The sequence below is a fragment of the Neopsephotus bourkii genome, unplaced genomic scaffold, assembly GCF_033783945.1.
Source record: "Neopsephotus bourkii isolate Nb327-2 ecotype Australia unplaced genomic scaffold, CSIRO-AGI_Nbou_v1 NB_518, whole genome shotgun sequence".
Classification (NCBI taxonomy): Eukaryota; Metazoa; Chordata; class Aves; order Psittaciformes; family Psittacidae; genus Neopsephotus; species Neopsephotus bourkii.
Genome location: NW_026901019.1, coordinates 582811 through 608611, shown reverse-complemented (window position 1 = coordinate 608611; position 25801 = coordinate 582811). Strand labels below are relative to the sequence as shown.

The following is a 25801-nucleotide window of genomic DNA, read 5'->3' as shown; positions in this document are numbered from 1 at the left end:
AGGTGGGCTCTCTGGAATAGCCAGTGCAAATAAAGCTAGATGGTTGGTTTCTTGTGAAGCTATCAAAAGAAAGAGTTGGATGGACACTGGTAGAAAGGTTGCAGAGTGGTGGTCCACACTCAGCTACAGCAGCATGATAATGCCTTCTTCAAAAAAATCTCTGTTAAACTCCTAAAGATTAAATGCATGGAAGTTTGATGTTTTCATTTCTACTGTATTTTCAGTACCAAATAGTTCCAGTTGGTAAATGGTTATAGTATCACTGTTTCTTTTTATTTTTGTTCTTTTGTTTCATACAGCAGATCTGAGGGAAGGGAGGATATTAGACGTGGCAAGCGGTAGTGGTATATAGCACCTTTAAGCAGCAGCACAGCTGCTGCTGGGTTGCATGTACTTCTGAAAGTCCATGAAAGGCTGCAGCATGGTGCAGACAGCAAATAGCCCAGCTGCCTGGGAGCTGCAGTCATGGCTTAGTGGGCATAAAGGCCTTCCATCTGTCATGCAGGAGATATGACAGAGGAGGATGTGAAACTGTTCAAGTTTTAAAGCAGAAGTGATTTCCAGATGAGCAATATGACAGATGTTTCTGCTTACTGATAAATTAGTGATTATCAATGCAGTTAAATCTTTTGCATTAAAAATAATCTAGATTTATATCCGTGGGTATCTCTTGGATGTACTCTAAGCAAAAGTAGTCCATGCAGGGCGACATCATGTATTTCAGTATGAGGACCTAATTCCTGGTGAAAAGACTGCATGAGGAGTATGTACAAACCCTGTAGTACACTTCCTGCTTTTATCTTCTTCTAGAAGTAAGTTCTTTTAACCTGTAGGGTGCAGTAGATAGTGTACACCTCTTTAATTTTCAGCATTTGTTGTCTTCATGACCACAGTGGTCATACTATGCTGTTCTGAGTAAATGTTTTTGTATAGCCTTTAAAAACAGGGCACTTGTTTGCTGAGTCTGAGGCAGATCGCCTGTCCTTGATGTCTCGGTATATCACACATGGTCTCTTCATGTTTTTGGATGACTTCAACAAGTTCAGATGGCAAAGAAATTTTATAGTTTGATATTTGAGATGGGGGGGGGGGATCTCATTTCAACTCCATCACTCTAAGCAGTTTGGTGGAATCTCAGCAAGAAATTACTTGATACATTTTTGTTGGTTTTAATTCTGCTTGCTTATAAATTCCATAATCTTCAGTGTAGCTATAGTCTAAATATTAATATCCTGGTTTACTGCCCATTTTTACAGAAACCATTCATGGTCTAATGCATTCCATTCCACACTTTTTCATCCTTTAAAATAGTTTTGTGCTGTAAATGCATTTGTGAGGAAAATGGAAAAGCCCCTTTGCTTTTAGATAGTCTAGCATATATAATTTTTGAAAGATGTATGATTGAGAATTGCTCATCAGTAAAAGTCAAAGGTGAATTTGCATGTCCTTCTCTCTAGCATTTCTTGTGCTTTTCAGATCCCACAGTTTGTTACATTTGTGTTATGCCTCTGTTCCTTTGGACACAATACTTACCTATGCAAAAAGGAAGGTATTTGATCCAAGTAGACAAGCTAAAATCTGAATAAAAGTGTGACCTGTAGAAACATACTTTATCTAAGCTTCTGATGTTTTTTCTCCTGTTCTTCTTTTCTTATTTTTACTATTCCTTCCCCATTTCCAGTGTTCTATTTAGGTGAGTGTGTTAATTTTTTGAGCCTTTTCTGTTTCTCCAAGAGTACTTGTTTCAAGTTCATTGTTTCAAGAAAATCTCAGCCTTTGGGTGCTTTTCAAAGCTTTTGTCAAGTTCCATCATATATAAAGCTTATTTTGCATTTCTGTGAAACCTTTCCATCTGTGTGAAATAAATCCATTCTGCAAATATATAAGGTAACATTTGTTGCGGTTTTTAGTTGCTGTATTATGTTGTTGAGCTTGTTTGGCTTAAAAAGCAGAAGCAAACAGTTCTTACAATGTCATGTGGTGGCTGGCCTTTTTCCTTGATTTTTGTGCCTTTTTGCATACTGAAAGTTCAAGTCATTAATTTCTGGTCTGTCTTGACTTTTAGGTCCTACATTGCCTCGACAGAATTCACAGCTTCCCTCTCAAGTACAAAATGGTCCATCACAAGAAGAATTGGAAATCCAGAGGAGGTATGGTATTATATATGAACAGCTGTTCAATTAAAGAATGTACTAACTCCTCACTGATGATGAGAAATAAATGTCAAGGACTTGCAATTACTTCCTTGCATTAGAGCAGTGTTTTTATGCATGCAGTTTTCAGCAGTGCAGCTTTCCTATGTAAAAACTTTGACTGGATCCCCTGTTTGTGTTCTCTACACCCAAACAATTCAGTTGCTGTTGGCCTGTAATGAAAGAGTTGAAGATCGTATGGGAAGCCTTGGAAGATTTCACTGCTGTCCTTTTCAACCAGGCTAATTAATTTTTCAGTGCCTGTTATGCCTTCAGTTTTTGACACATGCTTATAAAGAAGAAAGCAGCAAGCATGGAAGGAAGTTTTTAACCTTTAGAAGTAGAGAATTAAATCATCATGGAGAATGACAGTTTTTCTTCCTGAATGTGGATGCACTAGATCAAACATTGCATTGGAAAGCTTGTTTGTCTTTATACTATATGAGTTCTTTAGTAAAGAAACCTTCATTTTCTGCTTTTAGTGTATGAATTTATGTAACCTTTTACTAGTTTAACTTTCAGCTGTAGCAATAGTGGCTGTATCTGTGCTACCCTCAGGGAGCAGAGCATGTTCCCCCGACCAGTTGGCATTCATCCCAGCTAATCTGTTCCCTTCAGTGTGAAGCTACTGTACCCTGTCCCATACTCTGTGGGGTATCTTTCAGACCCATAGCATTTTTAACATACAGAGTTTTTATCAGCTCCTTTTAATAGTTGCTATGTATTAGTCATGTGCCCAAGTCCTGGGAACAGCCTTTTTTAGTTGCCATATTCCCACTTTCGTTGCATGGTAGTGTGGGTTAGTGCTATAGGTTGAGTGTCTGGTATATGAGATGGCAGAGACTTTCAGGATAGTGCTATGAGATTGGCTTAGTGAAAACAGCAAGTCCTTGGGCTGTCTCAAGCATACAGCCTGTGGTGCAATCCTGGATTATTTTACCATCAGAATACTCCCAGGACATTAGCTGTTCCCTTCCAGAAGGGATGCTGGGAGCGATGTAGGTCACATGCAGTACAGATGCAGGGAACAGGATCCTTGAATAAATAGGAGGTGGTCCAGATTGATGGTGTAAATGCATTTCATAGATGTCAGTGGTAACTGGAAAAAATACTTCAACATGTTGATCTAAATGGCACTGAAATGTTGCCTATTTTGATACTTTGCATTTAGTTTGTTTATGTAAAGGTGAGCAGAAACAGATAGGTAATTGGGGAATAATTCCTAGTATAGATTTGATAAACTAGCCATAGGTGTTGAACAAAGTTTTGACATGAAAATAGGTCATACTTGTCCGTCTCTTTTCTGCAGTATGTTCTTAAATCTGAGCAGGGGTCGCTTTATCTGAAAGTTGCCTTGTTTAAAAACAAACAGCAAGAAGCTCATTACAAAGCTGTCTGTTTGATGTGTTTACGTGCAAGTCTGCTGTCATGTTAAAGGTCTTTTATGTCACTTCTTTTGACAGGCTTTTAAAACGCTTTTTTCTTTTGATATTCTTTTCTGTTCTACAGTAGTGGCTTTTTAATATTTTCATTTCCCGTCTGTTCCTGCAGAAGGCTGTATTAATTGACATTTATAATGCTGAATACTTCTCAACAGTGTTTCAGAGGAAGGTATTTTAGATAGACGTTTCTTCAGCAGAAAGTGCTGCCACATATTAAGAGCTCTGCACGTCTCAAGTTTTTGTGTGTAAAGGACATATCAGATGGCATTCTTATGGCTTCACTTCCTTATTTCATCACTGTGCTCTACTTGTTTCCGCCTAATACAGTGTCCTCACTGAAGTCTGGTCCTGGTTCTGATATTGATTTTCCCCTAAAAATGGATCGACATCTGGAGTGAGTGTTTACTCATATTGCTAGCCCAGTTGTCTGTGGAAAGCCTATTGTTGTTGTGTCATTAAGCCTAAGAAGAACACATAATTTTGTTAAAACATTTCACAAATGCTTCTCTGGTCTCTTTGCTGCTGTAACTGTATGGTTATAATAGAGTTCAGTTAACTCGAAGCTGGAACTTCTCTTCGGTAGTAGCTGTCTTTCAGCTTTCAGACAGTAATAACAATAGTCTTACTACCATAATGTAGAGTAGTAAACAGTTGGGAAGAAAAGGTTTAGGTATATATTACTTTTAACGTGTTTACAAGTGACATTTCCATTCTCAGTAAAGGGTAAAGGCAGTGTGGGAAGAACTGAATGCTGTGGGGAGCGGTAGGACTACAGGGAACGCAAGAGAAGGGAGTAAATGTTACTGTGTAGGAAGGAACATGGGATTTGTGATGGATCAGTAGAAAGGCAGGCTTTGCTAAGTCTATTGCTCATGAAATGTCTGGAAGGTTGGGTTTTGCTTAAGATGTGGCTTGGATAATAGTTGTCTTTAAGTGCTGGTCTCATTTCTCCCCTTAAGTGTACCTGGATTCAGTAGTGTCTGGCTGACTCCCATGTCAAATTCAGGAAGACATTTTCTGGAATTACTCTAAGTCTGATAACAAAAATCTGCTCACATAAAAAGTTACAGCTGGAAAAGAAGCCCGTGGGGGTCATCTAGTCCAACTCTGCTCAGAGCAGGACGGGTTTCAAAGTTCAGTTATGTGGCTTGTAGCTTCAGGGTATTCCTAGGCACAAATAGAAACACTTCCTCAGAAATGTTTTGCTCAAGGAATAATGGGTGAAGAATGGCATATTAAAGAGAGCTCTTCAACTGATCCCATGTTTTCCTTCACTTTTGTAACTGGTGTTCAGGAATCTTGGGGAAATTGGGAACTAAAGAACTAAATGAGGTCATAGCTGACAAAAATCTATTATTTTGGTCCAGAGATTTTTCTTTAGTTTACAAAGGGTTTAGCTATTTTGAAAGTGCTAAAGCACCAATATTACTGTGTTTATTTTGCTGCAGAGCTTCTTACTTGAATATTTGCATTGCTGTCTGGCAGTGAGACAATCTGTAAAGCCACTAGGATCAGATGTGTGATCTTAAACACTGAGATTTTTATAAGGCCAAGATTACACATAGGTGCTTATTGAAATAATGCTATCTGGTGAATTGGTAACTTTGAAACTGTCTTCTAATAAACCTTAACATACATGGAGTATGCTTTCCCTCTCAGGGAGTATTTGGAGATAACTGATTTTCCTTAGCTTGCACATATTTTAAGTGCAGTAATAACAAGCTTTAAAACACTCCAGCCCCCATTTTCAGTCCTCAAAAAATGAAGGGAAATTTTGTTACATGGGTTATTTTTCATCTTGTGGCAGTGGTGTTCAGGCAGTGTTTACAAATTCCACTGATCTGTTTGATAATGAGCCAACTTCAGTTGACATACACGTATTGGTTAATAACTTGAGTTACTTAATGTCAAATACCATTTTAAAATATAAGATTAGTTCATGGCATGCCTGTGTGTGCTACTCGTGCATGTAAATTTACCTTCCAGCCGTGATAAATATATTGTCAGGAATATGAGTCACTGGGTTGGTATCTAATATGACACTTGGGAATTTAATGAGTTAATGGTTATAAATAACTTCACAATCATCACTGCTTCATAAATAAAGAGACCAAGAACACCAGAAACAGAGAAAGCCCATAGATTGTCAGGATAATGAAGGTATACAAGCCGCCTGCTGTCCTTCAGGGGCGCAATGGACCAAAACTTGACCGACTTCTGTCGTAAGTGCTCCAAAATTAGAAGTTCACAAAATGCAACAGTGGATTATTAGTGGGGTTTGTAATGATCAAACTAAGGTTGCCTGCAGTTTTAGTTTATTTCATGGATTGGGATGATACTGTTAAAGAAAACTTGATGTGTGACTGTGCTAGAAAGTAGTATTGATACGGTGTGGGTTTTGTAACATCTTTTGGAAGGTTTCTTATTTGTAGATAGTGCAAGTTCAGAGGCTGACATGGGTAGCAAGTTCTTGTTTACTGGTAGACTTAAAGGAATGCTTTTTATTTTACAGATTAAAAGTATTCTCTCTGAGATTTTGCTAATCTTAATTTTTAATTACAGTAAAAGATATTTCCCCCCTATAAATCATTTATTGCATCTATAATTCCTGAACTCTTTTGGAAACGTGTGGAAATACTGAAAGAGAAAACCGTGCATCCCCCAGTTTAATGGCAGTGTAACTGTAATAATTTTAAGGAAGGAAAGGTTGCCTGTCACTTTCTGTCCCTGGTAGCCTGGTTTCTACTGATTTCCCACAACCCATGACCTTTCCCTAGCACTGTTGATGTTCTGTTTTCTTTGCTTTTGAAATTGTGCCATTTATCCAACAGCTCATTTTGAGGAAATAGGCTTTCTTTAAAGGCGTATGGATTGATTCCATTATAACTAAGCAAACAGTTCTAATCTGAGATAGGCATATAAATGTGATACAGTAGTTGGCTTTTTGGTTTAGGTTATTGGAGTGGTCTGTAGAATACTGTCATATGATTGTATTGTGTGCTGTGCATGTTACAAAATGGGCCTAAACCAGAGACTTGGTTTAGGTGGAATCAAAGGAGGATTTCGTGCCTAAACTAAGAGCTCCAGCAGCTCAGTCTTTCAAGTTTAGTTGGTAGTTTAGTGACTTTTAGTTAATTTTCAAGTTGAGCTTGCTGTGGTACTTTCATGGGAGACCCTGCAGCCGTTTGGATCTTTCCAGCCTCTGCATTGCATACTAGGACGGGAGGCTAAGGGAGACAAAAGCAGAAAGACCCATCAGTCAGCATTGTTAACCTCATCCTAAAGACTATATTTTCTTGCCCTCAAAGTTTCTGGAAAACAGACTTCTAGTAGAATTATTTTTTTTAGTGCCTCTCATTTTCTTTCCATTCACAGTTTCTTCCAATTCACAGAAAAGTTTTCCTTAGTACTGTCAAGTCTAGCTCTCAGAGACTTAATAACTGCCTTTATGGAGAAGTAATGGCTGCTGTCTGGTTACAGTAGTGAATAGACGTAGATGTTGGGTACCATTGACATGTTTAGCAGACTGAGAAAGAGTACTCTTTCACTAAGCAGTCTTCTGACTTCATTGACAAAACTGCTCTGAAATTCTATCCCTTATGCAAAATTCTCAGTTCTGTAGGGGTTTTTTTCTGTTTAATCAAACCACGCTATTAGGATTAAAAACTGTTGCACTTTTTTGCATAGTTTTAGTTGTGGTGGTTCCCTGTTACAAGTTCTGTCCTGACCAGACTCACTCAAATATACCACTGAGAAGGAGCTGCCAGTGAAAGTAAATTTTTCTACTGCTGAGATTCTTGGGGTTTTCTAAACCTTTATATGCACAGATGACTTCCTGCAGTCTGGCATCTGCCAGAAAAGTTCAGGTGTTCTGTTCAGTTTACATAATACATTGAAAGATCAAGGTGAGGAAAACTAGGCTTGATGACGTTTGATCAAAGAGTATTAATAGATCCCTTTCTCTGTTAGAATCCTTAGATCTAATAACCTTCAGATTTATAGTTACCTCTTCACGTCTTCATTGCGTGGTGGGTTACAAGTTTTTGCTTGGCTGATAAAACCTAGTTCTTAATTTTCTTATTTCCAACTAATGCGTTTTGAGCTTATAACATAGAGGCTTATTGCTAGACCTTAAATCCCTTTTGATCAAGGAAATGAAAGCCTGTTAGCTTGACTTTGGTGATGTGAAAAGCTTTAGAACTACTTTTGAAGAAAAGAATAATTTGCAAAAGCAAAAAGGCTGTTCATGAGGTGTTCTTTTGGCTTCAGTAATGCAGTTGACAGATACCAAGAAGGAATTTCCCAGTTAGGGTGGAAGAGAGGAGGATAGCTGTGAAAGTGTGAGGAGCATAAGAACAGGCAGTTCTCATTGGGATTGAGAGCAGTCAAATTTTATTTGGTGTTTTGTTGACCAAAGGAAGTCCTTGCTGCTGATGCAAGTTGAGATACATGAGTACAAAGGAGAACAGGAGGAGTTGGGTGATGTTGCAGAATGAGAAACAATATATATATGAGAAATAATATATAACAAGTGTCATGGTTTTAGACATTTCTCAGGGAAAAAACTGTTAATGTGTAGACCATATACTAGTTTTCAGATTGTCTTAATACTAGTGTATGAGGAAAATCAAATTGACAGTGAAGTGTTACACGCAGTGATGATCTGTCAGTCGGGGGAAAGCTATTTGAACATTGGAAATAGCTATAGTGACCTTGAGATTTGCTTAGTGTTTCAAAATCATCATAAACTGCTCAGTTAAATGCCTTCATAATTTTGGATTAAATTAGGTGTAAACTGTTCTTTGATATATTTAATTTTAAAGACATAATTTGAAACAGTCTCACTTTCCACTACTGTTTAAAGAACTAGAGGTCCACCACTGTTGAAACCGCAGTTGTCAATTCCGGAGCATATGCATAAACTCACTTGCCTTTGAACAGTCTTTTTCTTGCTCATTTTATCAAGCTGACTGCCTCTTGTCTGGGCTTCTCTGAAACAATGTGCAGTATGCCCAGGTAGAAGCTGTCTGGACTGTCTAGCACTTAAAAAACAAAGCTAACTTGATAAACAGGAAGACCATATAGCAGGAATTCAGCTTAGATGGTGCAGAGTGAAGCCTATGCAACTGAGAGAGCTAAGGAAGATGCAAAGAAGTTAATATCAATCGCTTCTGCTGATGTTACTGGTGCATCAAGTGTACTTTTTAGTCATGAAGATTCTTGATCTCAGTGGTGTCTGCCTGTGTTTGATGGAAATTTGCAGTCTGTATTCACAGTATCACAGTATGTTAGAGATTGGAAGGGATCTCAAAAGATCATCTAGTCCAATCCCCATGATTTAGGTTATATTTTCTCTTTGTAAATGAATTACGAAGCTGGGGGGTGTGGTGTGGTGTGTGGTTCATCCCATGATACATAAGCATTGAAGTGTAGGCCTTGAGATATGTATAGAGTAGGTTTATGTGACCATACAGGAGAGTGAGCTCTGTGGTAAATGCTGAATTTTGGCATGATAAATAAATATTAAAGGTGGAAGAGCAAGTTTCACATTGACATTCAGTTTTTATTATTCAGATAAGTTCCTGCAAATCTAAAGGGCCACCAAGGACACATCTTTTCTTCTTCTGAACTTGTGCAGAAGATCACCAGAAGATTAAGCTGTTAAAACTAAAACTAGCAGCTAAGTTCCAAATAGCATGCTAAAGAACTTTTTCATTTTTTCCTGTAAATGGTTTTAACAGTGAATAAAGCAGGTTGACTGTATCCAGCTAAATTGATGTCCATGGAGTGCATGCGGATCCTTGCAACCACAAGGTAGCTGCTCTTGTGTAGACGACAGCATGCTCAGATGGAGCTGAGGTCATCCTGCATCTGGTGCTGGCGCCTCTCGCTCAGCTACTCATTGTGTAGCCTGTTTGCAGGCAGCTGCTCTGTTTGTTGCAGTGAGTCAGTGGTGGGAGGAGGACAGCCATCATGTGAGATGTATTCTAGTAAGTAGTGACTGTTGTATTAGATAATGCTATCTGTGCCCACATGCTGGGGCTTTCTGCATTTTAGAATAAAACTCCAAACATCACTGTCTTGTTTATTGCTCCATAGATTGAGGCAGGGTTAGAGGAGCTGGTGCAAGAGCAAGGAACAGCCCTGAAAGCTGGTCATTGCAATGCAAATTTGTAAACTGGTGAACATATTTTAATGGTTAAATGTATTTTAACATTTATTTAATTAGTAAGCGTAAGTTTAACAGCCAGATCAGCAACACAGTTTGAACAACTTCAGACTCATCAATCCAAATTCATTGGTTTGGATTGATGAGTCCAGGTTCAGTTATAGTTGATATTACATACTTAACTTTAGGACTTTGACATAGAAGCGTTACTCCGAGATTTCTTGTTGATGTTGGGTTATAAAACATAAATTAAAAACAAAAAAACCCAACTAATGGCACACAGAATGGAAGATGCATACGTTCGTTGAATGGTTTTGTATAATCACATTTGGTTTCTTATACAGAATGTCTTAATGGCAACTTTCAGAATAGTTAGTGCAGAATACTACTCCAGCATTTTAAGCGAGCAGTAGTCTAGCAATGTTCATGCTGCCTTTTGGGTGTCACCCATATGTCTCTTCTGTGATGCCACATTTGTTTTAGAATAGGTAACATCACAAGCAAGAAACCATTTTCAAAGCCAACAAAAACCAGTGTGGGACACAGACCTGCAAATCTGCCCTCAAGTGCATCTGTTTGATGATTTTTAATTCCATGGTTTTTTTTTTAAATGGCTGAAGTGATGGGTTTTAGTGTCCTCTTTTATTACACTCATTAGTGGTATTTTTTTCCCCCCATCCTTGTTGTATCTTCAAGCAAACAAAACAGGGCTGCTCCTATTGATTTTTCTGACTGATTTGATGCCCTGCTTTGACACCAGGTTTTCAGCCAGGAAACAGTGGGCTATGAAATGAGTGTGTTCATAAATGATGACTAACAGCTGTCAAATACTGTGTATTATCTGCCTGCATCTGACCTCTTCACTCAGGGCAGCAATTACTTCAGTCAGGTCTGTTCCTCAAGATGTTTTGTTTTCTGCTGGCTTTGTCTTCGATCTTTGTTTTCTACAGTGAGTTTTAAAATGAAATACTTGAAACCAGTTTCTGTTACCTTGGAATGTCTACCAGCTCAGTGCCTTTTGAATTTGGATATGATACAAAGATGCTTTTGTCTGTATTGTTCATGGAAATACCTCTGGTTTAATGTATCTGGCTTCGTGACAAGAAGCCTTTCGGGTTTGTGGCAGAATTCTGTTACTTAGGTTGATATATGGCTGTCTTCGTGCAGTTTCCTGTCATCTTTTTAGGGAAAAAAAAATAAAGTCTTGATCTTGCCTCCAAGAGCAAAGCAAGCTAGTGTTAGACTCCTGAGGGTTTATGTGAATGTACAGAAAAGCTTCCCGTTGAGGAAACAAGGTGACCTGCCAGAGCAGACAGCTATTTGCTATCGCGAACTGTGTCAGCAATGGATTTGTTACATGTAGGATTTTGATCTTGGTGCCCCAGTGACAACAGCTCTGGTTTTTGATACCATGAGAGTTGCTTAATGTCTAGGCATACTTTCCCTGGTGGCAGGACACAAACTGAGACATTTGCGGTAACTCTTCTGCTGATGACAAAGATGCAGGCTTAAATGAGAGAAGTGTTCCAGAAAAGAATGGGCTCTCTCTGGCTGTTGAGTCTGCTCTGACACAGAATACCATTTTACCAGTAAGCACTGAAGTTTCTTGATCTAGTTGAGATCTCTTGTCTTCCCTTCACCCCATGTGATAATAGCTATATTTTGATAGAACTGATTGAGGCTTCAATTCTTTTGATTGGGTTTTTAGCAGAAGGACCAGAGGATCTCTTTGTCAGTCATTCATCTCTCGGAGCAGAAGTAAAAACAACCACCTGTTTCCCACCCAATGCCTCCAATACAGACCTAAAAGTAACGAATAGTATTAACTTGGGACAGATTCCTAGTTGATGATGACACACACTAGTTGTTGTACTCTTGAATGTAGTGATGTTACCTGCTAAAGGCATAATACCTTGGTGTACATGTGGTATCAGCTTATTTTTTCATAGAGTAGTTAGGGCTGAAAAGAACCTTAAGATCATAGAATAGTTAGGATTGGAAAGGACCTTAAGATCATCAAGTTCCAAACCCCCTGCCATGGGCAGGGACACCTCACACTAAACCATCTCACCCAAGGCCTCGTCCAACCTGGTCTTGAACACAGCCAGGGATGGAGCATTCGTAACCTCCCTGAGCAACCCATTCCAGTGCCTCACCACCCTAACAGGAAAGAATTTCCTCCCTTATATCCAATCTAAACTTCCCCTGTGTAAGTTTTAACCTGTTACCCCTTATCCTATCACTACAGTCCCTAATGAAGAGTCCCTCCCCAGCATCCCTATAGGCCCCCTTCAGATACTGGAAGGCTCCTATGAGGTCTCCACGCAGCCTTCTCTTCTCCAGGCTGAACAGCCCCAACTTTCTCAGCCTATCTTCATTTGGGAGGTGCTCCAGTCCCCTGATCATCCTCATGGCCCTCCTCTGGACTTTTTCCAACAGATCCATGTCCTTTTAATGTTGAGGACACCAGAACTGCACACAATACTCCAAGTGAGGTCTCACGAGAGCAGAATAAAGGAGCAGGATCACCTCCTTCGACCTGCTGGTCACACTCCTTTTGATGCAGCCCAGGATACGGTTGCTTTCTGGGCTGCAAGCGCACACTGAAGCCAGCTCATGTTCATTTTCTCATTGACCAACACCCCCAAGTCCTTCTCTGCAGGGCTGCTCTGAATCTCTTCTCTGCCCAGCCTGTAGCTGTGCCTGGGATTGCTCTGACCCAGGTGTAGGACCTTGCACTTGGCATGGTTAAACTTCATGAGGTTGGCATCAGCCCACCTCACAAGCGTGTCAAGGTCCCTCTGGATGGCATTCCTTCTCTCCAGCGTATCAACCGAACCACACAGCTTGGTGTCATCGGCAAACTTGCTGAGGGCGCACTCAATCCCACTGTCCATGTCGGTGACGAAGATGTTGAACAAGACCGGTCCCAACACCGATCCCTGAGGGACATCACTCGTTACTGGTCTCCAGATGAACACTGAGCCATTGACCACAACTCTTTGTGTATGGCCATCCAGCCAGTTCTTTATCCACCAAGTGGTCCATTCATCAAATTGATGTCTCTCCAATTTAGAGACAAGGATGTCGTGTGGGACAGTGTTGAACGCTTTGCACAAGTTTAGGCAGATGACATCAGCTGCTTTACTGCTGTCCATCAGTTCCGTAGCCCCATCACAGAAGGCCACCAAATTGGTCAGGCAGGATTTCCCCTTGGTGAAGCCATGCTGGCTGTCACCAAGCACCTTGTTGTTTTTCATGTGCCTTAGCATGTCCTCCAGGAGAATCTGCTCCAGGATTTTGCCAGGCACAGAGGTGAGACTGACTGATCTGTAATTGCCCGGGTCATCCATTTTCCCCTTCTTGAAAATGGGGGTTATATTTCCCTTTTTCCAGTAGTCGGGAACTTCACCTGACGGCCATGATTTCTCAAATATGATGGACAGCGGCTTAGCAACTTCATTTGCCAGCTCCTGCAGGACCCGCAGATGGATTTCATCAGGTCCTATGGACTTGTGCATGTTCAGATTTTGAAGATGGTCTCGAGCCAGTTCCGCTGCTACAGTGGGCCCAGAGGCAAAGAAGTCATTCAGAACCTCAGCCTTCTCCAAATCCTGTGTAGCTAGTTCACCCGAGAGCTTCCTGAGGGAGCCTACCTTTTCCCTAGTCTGTTTTTTATTTGCTACGTACCTGTAGAATCCCTTCCTGTTATCCTTAACATCCCTAGCCAAGCTTAATTCTGTCTGGGCCATAGCTTTCCTAACCTGGTCCCTAGCTTCCCAGACAACATCCCTGTACTCTTCCCAGGCTGCCTGTCCTTGCTTCCACTTTCTATAAGCCTCTTTTTTCATTTGAATTTTCCTCAGGAGCTCCTTATCCATCCAAGGAGGTCTCCTGGCCCTCCTGCTGCACTTCCTTCTAGTTGGGATATTCATATAACATCAAGAGGAAAGACAGTAGCAAGTAGCACTTCTTATTTCCTTTTATGATCTGATTCAGAACAAACTAGGAAGGCTTTGTGTGTACCTGTGTAAATGAACTGCAATTCTGTTTTGCAGTTAGGGTGTAGAGAAATCCTGAACACTTTCACCATCATGGAATAGAGGGTTTGGGGTTTTTTTTCAGCAGGAATACAGCAGTGTGTATGTAACTCTGCTCACTGCATTTTTTTCCTTGTGTTATTTCAAGAATGTAGTCATGTTCCTGATTCTTGGCTGACCAGAGAACAGCAGGATTAAAGGTGATAGAGTTAAAAGTCACAAGTTACTGTTCTAAAATATGATTCTTTCTTCATCTTCCAACAGTACCTCCTTTTACCTCCGTAACTGGATAAGAGTGTAAGGGCAAGAGGAAAAGTAATTTTAAAAGCTGTTGCAATGTCAGAGTAAGTTTATTTAAAAACACCACCACCAACAAACAAACAAACAAATAAATAAATAAAAATTTTCAAGAACCTCTCCTCCCCAAACATCCCAAAGTGAAGTTTCCAAAGGTGCTTTTGCCATGAAACTAACGAAAAACCAAAATGGAACTTTCATGAATAGGATATGTGATAAAGTAGCAGCTGTTCTGAAATTCTGAAGTTGGCTATTTGCATCTAAACCCATATGTAACAGAGCCTTGTATATGATTGTGCTGTATAGTTTTATAGCAATCTCAGCTATTCAGTGTAAATTAGCTCTTAGATCCTAGTAATTAAAATAGTTAGAATCACTTTGCCTTAGCATCATGAGCAGTTTGTTACAAGATGGCTTTCTGGGCCATTTGTAGCACCTTGTTAGCTTTTTCAAATGTTCTAGTAGCTATACCAAGCTTTGTAAGGCTGAAGAATTTTCATGTATTGCTTTCATGATGTTCTTGAACATTGCCATGCTTTAGAGCTAGCAAAGTCCTGACATTTCAGAAATGCTTTAATTGTTGTGCAGTGACTCTTCATAATCTACTAATGCTTTTGCATTATATAATTCAGATCTCTGACAAAACTTTAAAACCACATTATCTAGTGCTAACTAAATCCGGGGGGGATTTAATGCAGACAAATTTGTTCTCTCTTTAATAAGCAAAATGAGTTCTTAATCTTTTAAGCTACAACTATAACACTTGTGAACTAAGAAAGATCTCCAGCTTAACGAAATTCAGCCTTGCTCATTAAGTTGGGTTAAAGCAACTTGATTGCATTACTGACATACTGATCTTTTGACCTCTGCCACTTGTGGGTTTTTCTATTTGAAAGGTTTTGTTAAAAAGACTTTTAAAATGTCGTGGGTTGTGAGGTCCGGGTTTGGTTTGGGGGTAGTGGTAGGTTTTGTTTGATTTGCTTTTCAATATATATGATATATGCTTCAGCAATATATAATGAGAATAAGCTTAAAATTATTCTCAACAGTGGTGTATTTCATCTTATGTTTTACTGCATAGGAATTTTATGTAAGAAATGTTTGCAAGGTATTTTGCTGCCCTCTCTTGGTAGAGCTTTTGTATCATATGCACAGTGCTTGTTTTGTTCATAGCTTTTACTTGTACATTTCAAAGTCTGGTTTCATTCCTTTATTTCCTGAAGAAACTGAAGATGAGGATTCTTTTACAAAAAAAAGTTAAATACTGAGGGATCACTCAAGATTTATTTCATAATGAGAACTTCTTATTCAGGTCCTGTGTAGATGACAGTGGATATCTCACTGTCTCTTATCTATATCTTAGTAGACAGCCAGTGCAGTTTGATGGCATGGGTTCCCGACTGAAATGTTTTACTTCAGCTCAAGTTTAAAGCCTAAGACCACTTAGGTATATTTTGCTACGATATGTGGGCACTGTGTGTCTTCATAGCTCTCTGAAGAGGAGAAAACACCCAGGTAAGCTTCAGGAGTGTATTAAAACATACTGGGATAACTAGTCAATTCAAGCCTGCATCTGCAGTTATGCTGTAATTGCATAAAATGCATGCCTAAATCAAAATTGCATGTAATTATATGCTCTATGGAGACTCACATCCCCACCTCTCCTGTGTATAGTACACACATAGACACACATGTGCACTTACCCTTCTCCACAGTTAGAAAAGCTTTAAGTGAAACCCTTCTCAGCCAGGGCAAAGACCTGGAGTACTTCCCTCGGGTACTGTTCCATCCCATGGCTATTTTTGGTTCAACTTTTTGTGCATGATGCAGTTTCTATTTACTAAGTGACCTCCTGTGGCTTGGTTTTTGTTTTGTTTTAGTTTTTTCCACGTGGGCTTTTTCTCCTCTTTGAATTGCTTTTGCAAGGATTTCCATAGTTCATCTGCCTGATGTGCAGAGATGCTCTCTTCTTTTCAGCTTTGCTCTTATTGGTTGCATCAAATCTTCCCTCCCAGCTGTCGTATTACAGTGCCCTCATTACTCAGGATTTTATAGACATCCAGTTGTCTTTTCCAGAATCCAGGATTCCAGCTTTTTAGTTATCTTAAATGGAAACCGTTTGGTACATTTGATCACAGTGTTGCTGCTCTTTGAACCTTTTCAGTTCTGCCTTCTTCCCCTTCTGAGGTGGGAACAGAGATGTGGGGTTCATGAAGCAGATGATGGTATCTTCTATACTGCTCTTTCCTAACGTGTAGCATCTAATTTATGTTTTTGAACGGAAAACGTTGATGAATGGATGTGGTCATTGAGCTGCCTGTCATAACACTGGTATCTCACTCCTGAGTCAGCATTCGACTCAAAGTCCAACATTTTAGATATGAATTTAGCAGATTCTCCCTCTCTTCCATGCATCAGTTACTATCTCAGTTCAGTTTTATTTGCTAATTTTGTTGCCTAGTCACATGGACTTAGGGATACATTAGTAGTTCCTCATAATCAGCCTGTTATCCTTGCTGTCCTAAATAACGTAATATTAAGGAGCTTCTTCAGGAGCACCTTGCTGTTTCTTTTCTGCATTGCTTATGAAAATATGAAATGGCACAGCTCTTGGTTTGGCTTTAGTGCAGAACTGCCCTGGTGACGCTCCACTTATGTGAGAAGTGACCTATATCAAGTTCCTATTTCTGTAAAGAGATGAAGAGTTTAAGAAAGGGAAAATTTAAATACCTGGCATATGCTTGATGTGTTGTTAAACTTTGAAGATTGATAACCTTCTAGTTTTATAAACTAAATATGACATAGAATGTGTATGACCTCAAATGCCTTATCTACATTTATTTTTAGGTTTAACACTGTGTACATTTCTAAGTAGAATATACTAATTTCTGGAAGATAAATGAAAATGAGTGAACAAAATAAAGCTGCTTTGGAGTCTGTAAATATTGACTCCTGCTCTGAATAGCCATTTAACTGCAGACATATGTACATCCACCTCTCCTTCACAAAAAAAGAGCCAAAGATGACCAAGCTGAAGTTAGCCAGGATGAAAACAATGCTTTCCTCTAATAATAGATTTTATCCAAGGGGAAAAGAGCACATAGTTTTACAGAGCAAGCAAAAATGTAATGCCAAAAATACTTTTAATGTATCTTTTGGAGCTTAAATTTCTGTGGCTTATGCTGTATTGTCTAGATACTCATAGCAATCCTCTACTGGTTCCAACTTTGTGTCAGTCAGTTACCAGACTTCTTATTGGACTTCTGAGGCTAAAACCCAAGAATTTAACAAGCTGAATGCCAGCCCTGATTTCTTAGTGACTGATGTTACAGCTTTATTATATGGAAGAGCAGGAGCTGAGGGGAGTGATACTAAAGCAGAGCTATTTTGCTGCTTCTTAAGATGCTGGGTAACAAGTTCAGAAAGGAAGAGTACTTCTGCTGTACATAACTGGAACTTAATTTCTTACAGTGATTTTGAAATTCCAACGTTGTTTATGAAGGAAAAACATTGGGCTGAAAGAGGATGGACTTCAGTATTTAACAGTGCATGGGATGGGGTTTCTGGTTCTGCCAGTATTTTCTGGGCATGAATAAGAGTGAAATAGCTGCAGTCCCCTTCATTTTTAGACTTCAGTTTTGTATGGCTCTAAGCATATAGTATAGAATTACAATGACCTTTCCAAATCAGATTGCCCAGTGGCGGTCTATACAAAAGACATACTTAGTAGTTCATGGTGTTAGAATTTAGGTCTCCTTTTTGCTTTATACTTAAAAGCTGGCTGTACTTTGTTGAGAAGCTATCTTCAGTTTTCATCTCAAAGTTTGCAGCTTTGTATACTATGCTTAGTATACAAGCTTTTGGTTTTAAGCTTACTGGGTTTCTTTTTGGAAAAGAACAACTCAAAGGGTAAAAACGAACATTTTCAGTGATAAATACTGACAGGAACATACTGGCCACAGCTTTGAGGAGGATGTGCCTAATTCTTGTTTCGATAGTAAGCTGTCCCAGGAGATGAAAAAGCTTTGGAAATCAAAAAGCTGTTTTTTTAGCTTACTAGATACATGTCTCTCTTTTAAACTTAATTTACACCCTCCAAACAACCTGAACAAAATACAAAACAAGGGAGGAAGAGACGCAAGAGGGTTGTTTACAGCTTTTCCCACTGTATTTTCATAGAATCGTGGTTTGGGTTGGAAGGGACCTTAAAGCTCATCCAGTTCCAACCCCCTGTCACAGGCAGGGACACCTTCCACTAGAGCAGGTTGCTCCAAGCCTCATCCAACCAGGGATGGGGCAGCCACAGCTTGTCTGGCCAACCTGTTCCAAAGGGAAGTTTCTGCAAGAAAGTCCTTTCTTTCAGTTAAACTAGTGGCTTTGGCAGCAAATTTTGCACAATTTCGTCTTACCTATAGGAAGTTCTTTGTTTCCCATACGCTGCTTTTACTTGTTTTCCTCTTCTCCACATCTTCCTACTGTTTTCCTTTGCAAAGACTCCCATAAGCTGGAAACCCTGCCAGCTCCCTGCAGGGTTTCCTTGGCTGCTGCACGCAGGATCTTTTTCTGACCATGTCCAGTTTTCGCCTGCCTTCAGGGTGTTCTTGCCTTGATGCTGGTTAAATTGTATGTGCGTGTAGTATTATGCAAGTGGAGACAGATGTGTGCATTTTGATGCTTCTATAAAATTTGGATTAAAACTATCTTACTAGCTGAATAACTGTTTGGGGCAGTTTTTGTCTAAGAAGTATTTGTATTGCTGCTGTTTCACTGTACTTTTATTCACTACTTCATAGTATAAAATACTGTGCAAAGAACAAATATAACTCCACATCCCAAAGTGGGAAGATTGTATCAGTTAGTAAATTAGCAACAGCAGCTTTCTAGTCTTATCTCTTGAAAGCTGTCTCTCAATGTTAAATTAGTTAAGAGGAAATTGGATATATGATTCTTGTTACTGTAGACATAATAAAGCTATTATCCAGCTCAGAAAAGTGCCATGTGGAATTAAGAGTTTTATGTAGGTACAAATGCTGTGCGTGTGTTCTTGCTGGTGCAAAGACTGTTGATTAGTTTATCTCTTGTCCTCTAACAGTTGCTTGATACTGATTTTCACTTTGCAGCTCAGTCTTTTTCCCTTTTTTCCACGATTGCAGACAGTTGCAAGAGCAACAGAGGCAGAAGGAGCTGGAACGGGAGAGGCTGGATCGTGAACGAATGGAACGGGAGAGGCTGGAGAGAGAGAGGCTAGAAAGGGAAAGACTTGAAAGAGAGCGCCTAGAACAGGAGCAACTGGAGAGAGAACGGCAAGAAAGGGAACGGCAAGAGCGCCTAGAAAGGGAGAGACAAGAGAAGGAGAGGCAGGATCGAGAGAGACTTGAACGACTTGAACGGGAAAGGCAAGAAAGAGAACGGCAAGAACAGTTGGAAAGGGAACAGTTGGAATGGGAAAGAGAAAGAAGAATTTCAAATGCTGGTAAGACTTTCAAAACCAAGTGTATTTGAGTACCAGACTACTCTTTCTGTGTTTGGGTGATGGAGTTGGGAGAGAAGCAACAAAGGGCAGTGAGTACAGCTGTGTAACAACAGTCAGTATTTCAGGCTTCTGTTCGCTGAAATTGCTTCCTTTTTCTATGGCAAGAAGTCCAAGAGCTTTGGCTTTCCTGTCACAATTTTCCATTAACTCGGAAATAAAATTATTTGCGCTACTTGCTCCCTCCATTGCCATAGTCTGATCGCTTGAAGTGCTTGAATCACACTGGGTGCCTCCAACATAGGTTAAAATATGATGAGTTGCTAAATACCATGTCATTGTTTGCTCTATTCAACAAGATGTATTCTCATTACATAATCTGGGGGGGGGGGAACGGGGGGAAACCCCCTTTAAACATATCGGGTTGAGTGTATTAATGTTGAAGGTATGTCACTACATAAGGCGAAGTAATAGTGCAAGAAACGCATTTCAGTATGAAGTCTTGTTTAATTCAGCATTGTAGTAACACTTCAGTGAAGTGTATCCTATGTGCTTGTAGATAAGATAATGCACTGCCTGTGGAAATGTATCAAGTGATAGCTGAAAGCCTCCTCATTTTGGTAATATAATGGAACATTAGTCAAGCATTAGGTTGTTCTTTAGTAACAAACTCAAATTACATAAATCAGCTCATAGTAGGAATCAAGGAACACTGTAAGAGCTGTCGCTTTAAAGCAGAGGATTTTATTGGTATTTTTATTCCCAGTACTTTCAAGTTTGCGATGGAGCTTTTTCTGGGGAAGAGAAAGATGATACTTGCTGCCTATGGTATGAGTTTTGTTAGTGGAGTTGTAACAGATGTTAAGATCACTACACTTGCTTGCAGTTTGCAACCAAACAAAAAGATAAAAGCTGATAAAAGACTCATTAATCAACCCTCTGCCTAATCCATGTCACAGATGGGATTTGAGAAATCTTACTCTAGAACATACTTGTAAATTCAGATGTTGGCACAAAAATAGTTGGTAAAACTTACAAGCAGCTGTTGATAATATGTGAAACTTTCCTAACAGTATTTTCACTTGTGCCTAATCCTCTGGTACTAACTGTAGTCTACATTTATACATTTTGTTTGAATGCTGGTTTTGTTGCTTCATTAGCTCCCTTTTTCTCTTTCTCCTTTTTTTATCCTGCCTTTGCTGCTGCTTTCCATCTTCTGTCCAGCTCCATCTTTCGACAACTCCCCGTATAGCACTCCACTTCCTGAATACTCCAGTTGCCAGCCTCCTTCAGCACCTCCTCCATCATATGCAAAAGCAGTCTCAGCACCAATGTCAGAGGCCACACCGGAGTATGCTGTAGTGACTTCTGCACCACCGACTTCCACTCCCCCTACACCGCCTCTAAGGCACTCTGCATCACGTTTTGCTACATCTTTAGGCTCAGCTTTCCACCCTGTTCTCCCCCATTACGCTACAGTTCCTCGTCCACTGAACAAAAGTTCTCGGCCCCCTTCACCTGTCAATGCCGTGGCGACTTTGCCTCCAAATACAAAGCCTGTTGCCTGGTCAGCACCCAGTTTTGCCCCACTTCCCCCATCTCCTCCAGTAATGATAAGCAGTCCACCAGGCAAAGCTACTGGTCCGAGACCCGTCCTCCCAGTGTCGGCTTCTAATCCAGTGACCCAAATGTCCACGTCTCCCACGGCTCCTAACGGGCTTCCTGAAAACCTGGCTTATCCGGTTCCTTCACCTTCTACCTCAGGTCCAACGCCGCCTCCGCCGCCTCCTCCCCCCCCACTGCCTTCCTTTCCGCCTCTGTCACTCTCTGGACCTCAAGCTTCTCCTTCTCCCAACTCCCCGAATGCCTCGACTCCCTCATCCAAGCCTAGTGTTCTCCCTTCTCCCTCTGCAGCTACCCCTGCCTCTGTTGAGAACTCTCTAAACTCTGTGCTGGGAGACTCCTCTGCTTCTGAGCCAGTCTTGCAGGCAGCCTCTCAGCCGATTGAACCTACGACCCAGCAGGGTAAGGCTTTCTGTTATTGCTACTAATGCACTAATCAGGAATGCAGTCGAAACCAGTTGGTATCAAAGCCTGTAACTGCCCCGAAGAATTAATACAATGGCTCCAAAGTTGCAGTGATCTTAATACCACAATGAAATACCGTTTGGAAGATGGGGTAAGGGACACTATAAAGCTCTGTGGAAAAGAGCCGGCGTTTTGTGGCCTGTCATGAATAAAATTCTGGTTTCTTGAGCACTCCACAAAAACAGAGCTTGTCAAATACTTGCTTGGTAAATCTTGCACTGATGGTTTATTTGGAACATGGTGTTAACAGGCTAGTAATAATCATCATTCATTTTCTGATGGCAGCCAGCATGGAAAAGCATATGGGCAGCTTTGGAGACGTGAATGGCCTTAAGTGAGGAGTGATCTAAACCACTTTGATACTCCAGATACTTTCAAATTTAGGAAGCAGTATGTGACACCGACAGAATTTCTGGATAGTGGTCATATTTTGATACATGGCTTTATGCATGTATATATATATATGTATATATATATATATATATATATATATGTATATATATGAAAACAGGTCTCCTGTAGTATTCTACCAGCACAGCTGAAGGTGACAGTATTAATGGACACTACCAGTATGATAGAAATGTGTTTTACATGTCTTTGTTAACCTGAATACTGCTTTTATATTAATAGATCTAGGTCTGCAGTAGCTCAGCTAAAGGTGTGGGCAGAGAAGCTCCTGGGAGATGAACAGACAATGGCTTCATCACACGTGAGCCATGCAGAGTAGATCCTGTTGATACCCTCTTGTCTTAAATGAAGGTGTGAGCTGCTCTGAGATGGAGTAGAAATAGGGTGAATGGCCTCATATGTAGTATGGAATAAAAGAGTCACTCAACATTTGGATGCTGAGTGACACCAAGAGAGCGTAAAGGGCTTTTAAATTTACACAGTGGTTGGCAGGGTAGGAAACCAGGAAGACTTGTGTGTGAAATTTCTGCCTGTAAACATGGCTTAAGGTAGTTGCTCAGCATTTTTAGTAGCTTATGGCAGATCGGGCGAGGAAGGGGGAGGATGTGTGGGGCTGTTTTCTTAGTCACAATTTCTTAAACTGTTCCTATAATAATAACGCAGGGATCATCAGAATAGTGGTTCTTCAAAACACATTTTTGTATTGCATATCAATGCGAATTTAAAAGTATCAAAGGAATCAGAGATAAATAATAGAAGAGCTTGTTCCCATCAGCTTAAAACATGTCAGTCTTCTAACTCACTAATTAGCATTTCTATTAAATTATTAAACTTGATTCCTGGAATGGTCTTTATAGGAAAGGTTTTTATATAGCTTAGAACATGTTGGAACTCAAACTGTTCCAGGGTTCAGATGTTTGGGTGGAGTGTTAAGTGCCTGTTAGTAGAATCAGAAGTCACTCTGTGTTAGCACCATTTGAATACACAGATTGTTCCTACGCAGTGTGATGCTCGTGCCTTACTTGACACTTTATAAAAAGCTTTGCCTGTTTCCCAGTGTAAGCTTCTTCTTGGTTGCAGCCCAGAACCTGACTGGAGGGGTTTTGTATGCAAATGTCTCTGAAGCTGTCTGTTCTCTCGTAGCATACTCTGTCATATTTTCAGTGCGTTTAAGAAGAATACTTCTCTCCTGCTGAAACTTGCAGTGTTTCCTTGCCTGTAAAAAGGACCCTTACCAGTATACATACAGTCTCATACACTGAGCAAAAGAACCAGTATTTCAATGGAAATAAGACCTTTCTTTTCTAAATCCTAAATACAGTCTACTTGTTTTCTCTTTGATACTAGGTGTTGTCCAAGGACCACCTGCACCTCCTCCCCCACCACCCCTGCCCCCTGGCCCAGCTCAGTCTTCAGTAGCAGCCCCACCTCCTCCTGGCCCACCACCACCACCTCCACTTCCACCTTCGGGGCCTCCGCCACCGCCGCCACCACCTCCTCCACTTCCTAGCCAAGCTCCTTCCGTTCCCCTTCCACCTCCTGCTCCCCCTCTTCCTGCCTCTGGATTTTCAGTGGGATTCGTGTCCGAAGAAAATCGCCCTTTAACTGGACTAGCAGCTGCACTCGCTGGAGCCAAACTTAGGAAAGTCTCACGGGTAAATACAGCTCTTGTTTCTTTCTCCAATTCTTGTCTCTAAGTCCTGTCTTCCTGAGCTGTTTGTCGTTTTTGTTCAAGATGAATAATAGTATTAACACTTTTGGAGTAGGGCTTGCTTCATTACTAAAAAAGTATTACAGGATGTACTACCAGCCCATCACATTCTTTATACAGTTGTTTCTTTCTTGTATGTGAACTTTGCTTCTTTCATTAAGTCAGCTATCCTTTTATTTGCACATCTGCTGTTATTTTGTGTATTACGAAGGGTGAAGACTCCTCCAGTTCAAGTGGAGGAGGAGGAGGTTCTGCTTCATCTAAAACAGATAGTGGCCGTGGAAATGGACCACTTCCCTTGGGAGGCAGTGGGTTGATGGAAGAAATGAGTGCCCTGCTGGCCAGGAGGTAAGGAGCTGTTTCTGCTGTGGTCCAGCTGCTTAGTCATTGTAAGAGGTAGGATTTTGGGTGCCTCTTTGCAGCTGGCTAAAGATCAAACATCGGCTTGCTCATGTGGTTGCTTTGTGAAGTTGATAATGTTTTATGAATAGCCATTTTTACTTGAGTGTAATCGAATACTTTTCTTCTGTGTAAGTCTTTGTTTAGCAGATGGGGAGGGGATACAGACTTGCACAGTCACTTTGGCAGGAGCGCTTTGCCTTTGGAAGTATTTTGAAAGCACTTTTTCTAAACACTGATTTTCAGTTATCTTAGCTATCAAGCTGTATATGTCTTTAGTTACACTGTGTCTTTAATTACACTAAACAACATTCTTCCATCTTAAAGCCAAGATGATCTTGGTAACTTTTTGTCTCTGCTTATAGGAGAAGAATTGCTGAAAAGGGATCAACAGAACCAGAGCAGAAAGAAGATAAAACTGTGAGTTGAGAAATTCTACCTACTTCACATTATTCAATGCTAGATTATGAGAGAGATTCTGGTGGTGTGCATGAGTTTATTTATACTTTACCATACATCTTTTTACATAAGCACTATTTTATGAAGTGCCTAATGCAAAGTGGTGTTTTTTTCTCTCTTTCTCCCCTCCCCTTTCTCCCTTTCTCCTTGCTTTTAATCAGGAAGAATCAGAGTCTTCAACTTCTAAGGTTTCTTCAACAAGCACACCTGGTAAGTACCACAGGTTTGTCAACTGTGTGATTCTGTAATGTTAAAACCTAATGACAAATCTCAGTCACCTCTGCTGAATTTTTGACCCTGCCTCCTCTCTCCTATGATTACAGCCTGGTATTTTGCTGTAGAACAGGTCCTGGTTCAGAAGTATTTTATAAGATGACAGATAAAAAGAACATCCACTGGAACACTGCACTTGGTATAGGGTCCTCCTGTGTTGAAACTATGGGTCTGATGCACACAAAGCAGTTGGTAGTGAATGTGAAAGTAAGTTGTTTCAGTCATTGCAGGACACAGGTTGGGACAGTAGCTTTTTTCTTTCAAGGCAGACACACAAGACTACCAGAGTCAGACAGAAAGAGTTGTCTCTTCAGCTGCTTAAGTAAAGATACCCTCACATGCAGGTGCACTTTCTAAATGAATGTAAGTGCATGGAATAGAAATTCTTTAATCATGATTCCTGTGCTGAGGTATGCTTGTGGCAGAGTTTGGAAGTGTGTAGCCAACACTTCTGCTGCAGTCAGTAGGGAAAGCTTGTATCTCTCCAATTCTATAGTTGGCCAGGCTGTGTTGTCAGCACGCGTATGTGTTCATACTGTAAACACTTGTGTTACAAGGACTCAGGTGACACTCAAGGCTTTCTTTTTCTGTCCTTAAATAGTACCATCCCCCAGTATTTGAAGTTGACTATTCGCTTATAGTTCCAGAATTCCATGTTTCATGACTGAAGCAGTCAGATGCATAAAGCACAGGCAGACATGCTCCCAGTTGGATTAAGAATCAAGTGGCATTTACAATGCCTAGAACAAAAGCAAGACTTCAAGATGCCATCACAACTTAAATGGTAGTATGACTAAAAATAAGATAAATACAACAGGTGGTAGCTTAATATGAAAGAACTAATGCAATGTAG

General features: G+C 40.3%; 1 protein-coding gene across 8 annotated transcripts in view; it reads left to right on the top strand.

Annotated features, from left to right (window-relative positions):
- Window positions 1-25801, top strand: part of ENAH (ENAH actin regulator) — a 96985-nt gene that overhangs the window by 59771 nt on the left and 11413 nt on the right. For 3 of the 8 annotated variants that reach the window (XM_061350475.1, XM_061350477.1, XM_061350476.1), the window contains exons 4-10: window positions 2066-2150; window positions 19294-19613; window positions 20835-21635; window positions 23454-23761; window positions 24029-24165; window positions 24582-24636; window positions 24837-24885. In XM_061350475.1, coding sequence (XP_061206459.1) covers window positions 2066-2150; window positions 19294-19613; window positions 20835-21635; window positions 23454-23761; window positions 24029-24165; window positions 24582-24636; window positions 24837-24885 — 1755 coding nt within the window. Of the gene's footprint in view, window positions 1-2065; window positions 2151-5715; window positions 5857-19293; window positions 19614-20834; window positions 21636-23453; window positions 23762-24028; window positions 24166-24581; window positions 24637-24836; window positions 24886-25801 lie in introns of those variants that run through there. The other 5 variants (XM_061350479.1, XM_061350480.1, XM_061350481.1 and 2 more) reach the window with 3 other exon arrangements.